The sequence below is a fragment of the Diospyros lotus genome, chromosome 12 (assembly GCF_014633365.1).
Source record: "Diospyros lotus cultivar Yz01 chromosome 12, ASM1463336v1, whole genome shotgun sequence".
In the NCBI taxonomy this organism is placed as follows: Eukaryota; Viridiplantae; Streptophyta; class Magnoliopsida; order Ericales; family Ebenaceae; genus Diospyros; species Diospyros lotus.
Genome location: NC_068349.1, coordinates 10,192,469 through 10,199,930, shown reverse-complemented (window position 1 = coordinate 10,199,930; position 7,462 = coordinate 10,192,469). Strand labels below are relative to the sequence as shown.

Here is a 7,462-nt window from a genome sequence, read left to right as displayed (position 1 = left end):
ATTAAAAATACAAAAAAAACGAAAAACGACTCCAACACGTTAAAATATAAAAAAAATTAAAAATTAAATAATTAAAATAAAAATAAAAAATTAAAATGACTCCAACTGAATTCATAAAATTAAATTAATAATAATTAAAAAATTAATAATTAAAAAGTTAAAATAATCTGAATATATATTATACATTAATTAAAAAATAAAAAATAAATCTGAATATATTATATTCAAAAAGAATTTATTTATTTGTATTATTTTTTTAACTTTATTAATTCTATTTCTTATTTTATTACAATAATTTTTTAATTAAAATAGTACAAAAAACGTATATGTTTTTTTTTAATGAAAATAATTATATATTATGATATATTTATATTATTTTTATGTAATATATAAATATAATATTTATTATTTATCATATATCATATATTTATTTATTACATATAAACATATATATATAATGTATATTATAATTATATTGTATAATATAATATAAATATATATGGCTTGTTTACTATAAATATTATTTGCGCGAGTATATGTTGAAGGAGCTTGCTGGATCAAGTGGTTACGCGCGCGCAGGAGCATCCAGGCCACTTGGGTTCGAAACTCGAGAGCAACAAAGTTCAGAATTAATTCGCGCACCCAGTGGGTGCGCCAGCGCGCGCTCGCGCGATTGTAGCAGCGCTCGCGGCTGCGCCCGCGCGCTGGTGCGGTCAGCCAAAATTAAATTTTTTTCTAGTTTTAAAATAACGACGGTTTTAAAACCGCTACTAAAATATTTTTATTTTTTATTTAATTAAAATATGATTTAGTGGCGGTTTTAAAACCGCCGCTAAAATCAAAATATTTTATAAAAAAAAATAAAAAATATTAAAATTTAAAACTGTCGCTAAGTTTAACAAAACCGCCACGAAATTATGCATTTAGCGACGGTTTTAAAACAGCCGCAAAAAATTTCATTTTGCGGCGGTTATTCCAACGGTTGTTAAAAACCGCCGCGACCCTTCATATAGCGGTGGTCAAAAACCGCCGCTAAATGACAAAAAAATCATCGTTAAAACTCAATTTTTTTTAGTGAAAGTGGCCCTCCAGTGGGCGCCTAAAGGGCAACCCATGGTTGCCAAGTGGCCCCCCAACTGTTCGGCATCATTTGATGCTTCATAGAAAATAACAATATATAACTGCAAACAAAGGCTAATATCTAGTCAATGATAGGAAGAAAATGTGAATATGGTAATTTTATATCTATCTATAAATATATATATATATATATATTCAAATGACATTTTCTCTTTCTTGTGGTTTTTCGATTCAATTATTTTTTATCAGTTTCTTTTAAACTCCACTTGGGATGACTGTCCTTGTGCGATCTCCGAAATTCATGTCCTCTATTACGCCAAAGAAAGTAAATCGCAAGTTGGAACTGTTAGGCCTTTAGCTCTTGCGTAGGACGAGAATCGAACTCGAAACCCACCGAATTAATATCGATATATTTCTCATCCGACCACTCAACCTATGCCCTAGGGGCACATTTAAGTTCCACTTGTTATGATGTAAAATATTTTTGTTGAAAAATAATTTACCCAAAAAATTATTTTTTATCTTATTTCTTAGTATTCGGTTTGTTTATAAAAACATTCTTCAAAAATTAGCTACACATACATATACATGTACTTACACACAAAATATGTATACAAATACGTACCTACAAAATTTGTATACGTATATACCCAAAATATCTACAAAATTAGTAAACATCCAATTTTTCTCAATTGTCTAGACCATAGTTTGAAATGCCCCAGGAACCCTTTGGTCCCAGATTGCCTTTCATTTGAATTGAATTTGATGTATTTCGATAATTACTTGGTAAAGCAAGGACCTTATTGTACTGGATTTTTATCAATTTCGCATATTTACAATCCAATTGGTGTTGAAGATCTAAGGGATTCGAAGTAATGCCGAACTTAGTGTTCTTTGGAATATTGATTTTTATAGGTGTAGTGTAGAGGTATTGATAGACAAAGTCATACAAGGGATTACAGGCCAATATAAGAGATAAAAAGGGTAAAAGGCACTCACAAGGACAGTGATTTTTATTTTTATTTTATTTTGGTCCATTTTAGTTTAGTTTTACATAACTAAGATTTAATTAACCTCAATTTTTACAAAAAAAATAAAAATAAAAAATAAACCACAAAAAACCTCCAAAACCATCTTTAAATAATAGAAGATTTGAGTGTAATTTACCCAAAAATAATTTAAACAAGAAATTATGCCAAAAATAGTCCCAATTCAAATTTGAATTTTTAATCTTACTATTATTGGGATTACCATCTTTGCATGGTACCCCATCGTTCATACTCTCGATTTGGGCAGAAAAAATAAATTGTTGCAGATTGAGACTTTGTCTCATTATGCAAGGCAAGGAATCAAAATCACAACTTATTAGTGTGAATCCTAATTTATCGTGGGCCGACCACTTAACCTGCACCTTGAGACTTTAATTTTACTATTCTCACTCAAACTCAAGTTGAATATAAGAGATCGGATCACTTACATAAAAGGTGAATGAACTTTGATGAAAATGTTCAAGTTTTGAGGCAAGAAGTGTCGCATCTCCTTCCCTTTGGGCTATAAGAACATATTTTATTTCCTTCTTTTTCCATAATTTTTCACATCATTTGGTTACTTTTACAAGGCCATTTCGATGAGAAAAAAAATCCACTTTTAATCTTGATGAGGAGAACGCCCTCGGTCCCATAATTACGCCAAGACGGATACCTAGTGGCGGTCAGAAGATATATGGCAGACAAGCATCGCCACGTCAATCGGATAGGCACTCAGTAAAGAAATCTTCGAGGCCTCAGGAACAGGCTAACCCACCGAAGGTCACGGAGGCAACAGCTATCCCAAACTCCTCGGAAACGGACATTATCGCGAAATCCTTATCGGGAAAGTTTCGAAGAAGGCGGAAGGGAGATCCCGAAGATCCCTCCATGATCCCTATCCCGAGAAAAAGTAAGAGAAAAAGGTGAAAGATTCTTCTTATCCTCTTCTGGAAGATATAGTTTAAAAGGGACAATTAATCCTAGATCGAGGACTAACTTGATCATCGGAGATCGACCGGGGGAGCAAGTCCCCGTCTCCATTGCAGGTACCATCGGAGAGGCAAGAAGGGAGCATGCGGCTACCACTTCAGAAAATCAATCATCAATTGGCGCTCACCGTGGGGTCGACATTCTTCTCTTCTGTCTCTCTAATATAGTAGACAATCTTGTTTTTTTTTTTTTCCTTTACCTTGAATGGCAACCAGAAGACAGCCGTCTAGGGCCGTGGGGGGCAACCCCGTTCCAGAGCCGAGTCAGCAGAAACCCCTCCCGAAGCCCACCAGGGAGAGCCCGGAGTCCGGAGGGCCCTCCGCCTCCGCCCGATCGAATAGCACTCCTGGAGGGTCAAGTGCAACGATTGACGGAGTTACTCATGGGTTTTCTAGATCGCCAGCATCAGCAAGCCCAGCATTCTCGGGCGGAAGAAAGGCACGAGCCCCCAAGAGAAGAGGAGTCCTATCGACGGGATGAGAACCCGCAGAGGCCGGGACAAGATGATGGTCATGGCGAGGCGGCCGAGTCTCTTGACTTGTCGTCTGTGCAGCAGCGACAGGAAAGAAGATTGCGGCAGTTAGAGAAGGAGATAGCCACCCTAAAACCGAAGACCGGAGAGGCTCAGGGACCAAGGATAAATCATCCCCTTAGCCCAGAGATCATGGCGGCCATACCACCGGAGCATCTCCGTATCCCGGCCATTAAGCCTTACGCAGGGACCTCTGACCTGATGGATCACCTTGATCTCTTTACCTCGCATATGATGGTACAAGACGCCTCAGACGCGATGTGGTGTAGGGTTTTCTTGGCCACCTTGGAGGGGCATGCCTGGGCTTGGTATTCAAATCTGGCTCATCATTCCATCGTAAGTCTTGCGCAACTCCGAGGCAGCTTTCTAACGCATTTTGCACCTCTCCGAAGACACCGAAGGTCCACCATGGCCTTGGTAAGTATGAAGCAGAACCAATGAGAGCCCTTGAAGGATTTCGTTTCATGATTTAATATGGAAGCCTTAAGCATAGAGAACTTTGACCACAGCGTAGCTATGGTGGCATTCTAGAACGCCCTGAGGCCCGGCCCTTTCGCCCAATCATTAGCCAAAACACCTCCGAGTACATTCACGGACATATTGGGCCGGGCCACGAAGTACATAAATGCCGAGGAGGTCATGCAGGCTAAGAGGGCGGAGCATGTGGAAAAGAAGGATAAAAAGAAGCATCCGGAGGAAAGGAGGAGTGACGATCGAAGGGAAAAACATCGTCCTCAGTGGGATTCGGGGGGCTTCACTCCTCTGAATGCCCCGAGGGCAGAGATCCTCGCTACTATTGAGGGTAAAGACTACTTGAAAAAGCCTCGACCGATGAAGGCACCATCCGACAAAAGGAACAGAAGTAAATATTGCCGATTTCATCGAGATCATGGTCATGACACTGAGGAATGTCACCAATTAAAGGAGGAGATTCAGGAACTTATCAATCGGGGTTTCCTGAGGAGCTACGTGGCTAAAACAGGTGATTCTCGGGGGAGAAAAGATCGACGGTCGCGATCGAGAAGCCCCCCCAAGAGGGACCTCACGGAGGATCGAAATCGGGCCCAGCGGGAGAGATCGCATCGAGGAGAAGACGATCATCCTCATCCTCCGATATTCCATACACTCGCAGCAAGGGAGGTCCCAGTCATGAAGGATGAAAAAAGTAGTGCGGTCCGGCTGAAAAGATCGAGGAATGTGGATCCAATCTCTTTTTCAGATAGCGACCTCCCGGGATACCCGACTCGAAATGACCCACTGGTGATAACAGCTGAACTCGGGAAGTGGGAACTTCGGCGGATCCTCATAGATCCAGGAAGCTCTTCAGAAATCTTGTATCGGCAAGCCTTCTTAGGCATGGGGTACGAAATGACACAGTTGAGGGCAGCGAGGGTCCCCTTGGTGGGATTCGATGGTGAAGCCGTATACTCAGAAGGGATCATTCAGCTCCCATTGACGGTAGGAGAGGTTCCTGAACTTCTCGAGTTATGCTAGACATCCTGGTAGCAGACGTGCCTTCGGCTTACAACATGATTCTAGGAAGATCTGGTCTCAATTCCCTTCGAGCCATCCCAAGCACATATCATATGATGATGAAGTTTCCCACAGATAGGGGGACGGGCGAAGTGCGGGGAGATTTGCGCTTAGCCCGTGAATGTTACATGGCCTCTATAGGCATTGCGAAGGATAAAGAAGCAAGGTCGCAAAAGGACGCTGACCCCCCGAAGGAGGTCAGTTTTCTACTAGAAGGACCTGAAGATCCCAAAACAGTAGAGCCGGTGGATGAATTGGAAGAAGTACTTCTGGAAAAAGATTGCCCAAGCCGATGCGTAAGAGTGAGTATGGAGTTAAAGGACCCGCTAAGGAGTCGAATAATATCACTCCTTAGACAGTATGCGGATATCTTCGCATGGACAGCCCGGGACATGCCAGGAGTAAATCCAGAGGTAATGACACATAGGCTGGGGGTCCGATCAGGTTTTCAGCCTGTCAGGCAGAAGAAGCGAAGCTTCGCCCCAGATAGAGCTCGGGCAATCGAGGAGGAGATTGCAAAGTTAGCAGAAGCGCGCCACATTCGGGAGGTGGATTATCCAGATTGGTTAGCAAATGTCGTGCTGGTTCCCAAAGGGCAGAGCAAGTGGAGACTTTGTATCGATTTCACCGATCTTAACAAAGCCTGCCCAAATGATAGTTACCCACTCCCAAGGATTGACGCCCTAATTGATGGAACTGCTGGATGTTCGCTCATGAGTTTCTTAGATGCTTTTCAGGGATATCACCAGATTCCATTGCACCCAGAGGACTAGGAGAAGACGGCATTTATCACCAACAAGGCAACCTACTGCTACACCGTAATGCCCTTCGATTTAAAGAACGCAGGAGCCACTTACCAACGCTTGGTAAATAAGATTTTTCACCAACAGCTCGGGAGAAATATGGAGGCATACGTCGATGACATGCTGGTAAAAAGCCTGGTAGCCGAATGTCATCCGGAGGATCTGGATGAGTGCTTCAAAACTCTTCGTAAGTTCCATATGAAACTTAATCCTGTCAAATGTGCTTTCGGCGTTTCTGCAGGAAAGTTCCTGGGCTACATAGTACATCACCGAGGGATTGAGGTAAACCCTGCGAAGGTCAAAGCTATCATGGATATGCCGGCCCCGAGGAATGTGAAAGAGGTACAGAGTCTTACAGGCAGGATGACAGCCCTTGGCAGATTCCTTTCTCGTTTGGCAGAAAAAGGCCTTCCTTTCTACAAGATCTTATCGAAGGCAAACAACTTCGAATGGAATTCTGAATGCCAGCGAGCTTTCGAAAAGCTGAAGGAGCACCTAGCCACGCCCCCGGTTCTTACCAAGCCGAAGCCTGGAGAACCATTATACATATATCTGGCGGTGGCCAATGAGGCCGTAAGCTCGGTATTGATACGAGAAGAAACTAAGATCTAGAGGCCTGTTTATTATGCGAGTAAACGATTATCGAGAGCTGAGGTTCGGTATCTTCCTATGGAAAAACTGGCCTTCGCCTTAATAACATCGGCGAGGAAACTCCAACCCTACTTTCAAGCTCATACGATTATAGTGCTTACTAATGAACCTTTGAAGCAGGTTCTTAGCAAGCCAGAGCTTTCAGGACGGATGTTAAAGTGGGCAGTGGAGCTCACCGCCTTCGACATTGAGTATAGGCCGCGACCGGCTATTAAGGCGCAGTCGTTAGCAGACTTCATTGCCGAAGGGATAGGAGCTCCTGAAGGCCCCGAAGAAAATCAAAGACCATGGTTGGTGGTGGTAGACGGAAGCTCGACCTCGGGCAGTGGTGGAGCAGGATTAATTAATGATAAAAAGTCCCGAAGGGCAAATATGGCCTTATGCTTTACATTTTGAATTCCGAGCATCTAACAACGAAGCAGAATATGAGGCCTTATTGGCTGGGCTGAGATTGGCTGAGCAATTGGGAGCTCAAAACGTCGAGGTGAGTTCAGATTCTAACTTAGTAGTGCAGCAGGTGAATGGAGAATACGAAGCCCGAGAAAGTCACATGGCGCGATACTTGACCATAGTCAAAGAGCTGATGGCACGTTTCCAACACGTAAAGGTGGAGTACGTCCCTCGGGCTATGAATACAGAGGCGGACTTGCTGTCCCGAATCGCTTCTTCCTCTTTCCCTACGAGCTCTCGGGAGATTCGGATCGAATCTCTTCCACAAAAGAGTATCGAAGAAGTCGCGGACCAGTTATGTGTTAATGACGAGCCTAGCTGGATGGACCCCCTGTTGTTATATTTGAGAGAAGAGAGACTCCCCGAAGACGACTCGGAGGCACGGGAGGTCAAAC

The 7,462-nt window shown here is 42.7% G+C and overlaps 1 protein-coding gene across 1 annotated transcript; it reads left to right on the top strand.

Annotated features, from left to right (window-relative positions):
• Positions 1 to 4,461: 4,461 nt before the first annotated feature.
• Positions 4,462 to 5,124, top strand: LOC127787483 (uncharacterized). The gene has a single exon (XM_052315544.1). The coding sequence runs from the start codon at positions 4,462 to 4,464 to the stop codon at positions 5,122 to 5,124; it is 663 nt and encodes a 220-aa protein (XP_052171504.1).
• The last annotated feature ends 2,338 nt before the right edge of the window (positions 5,125 to 7,462 follow it).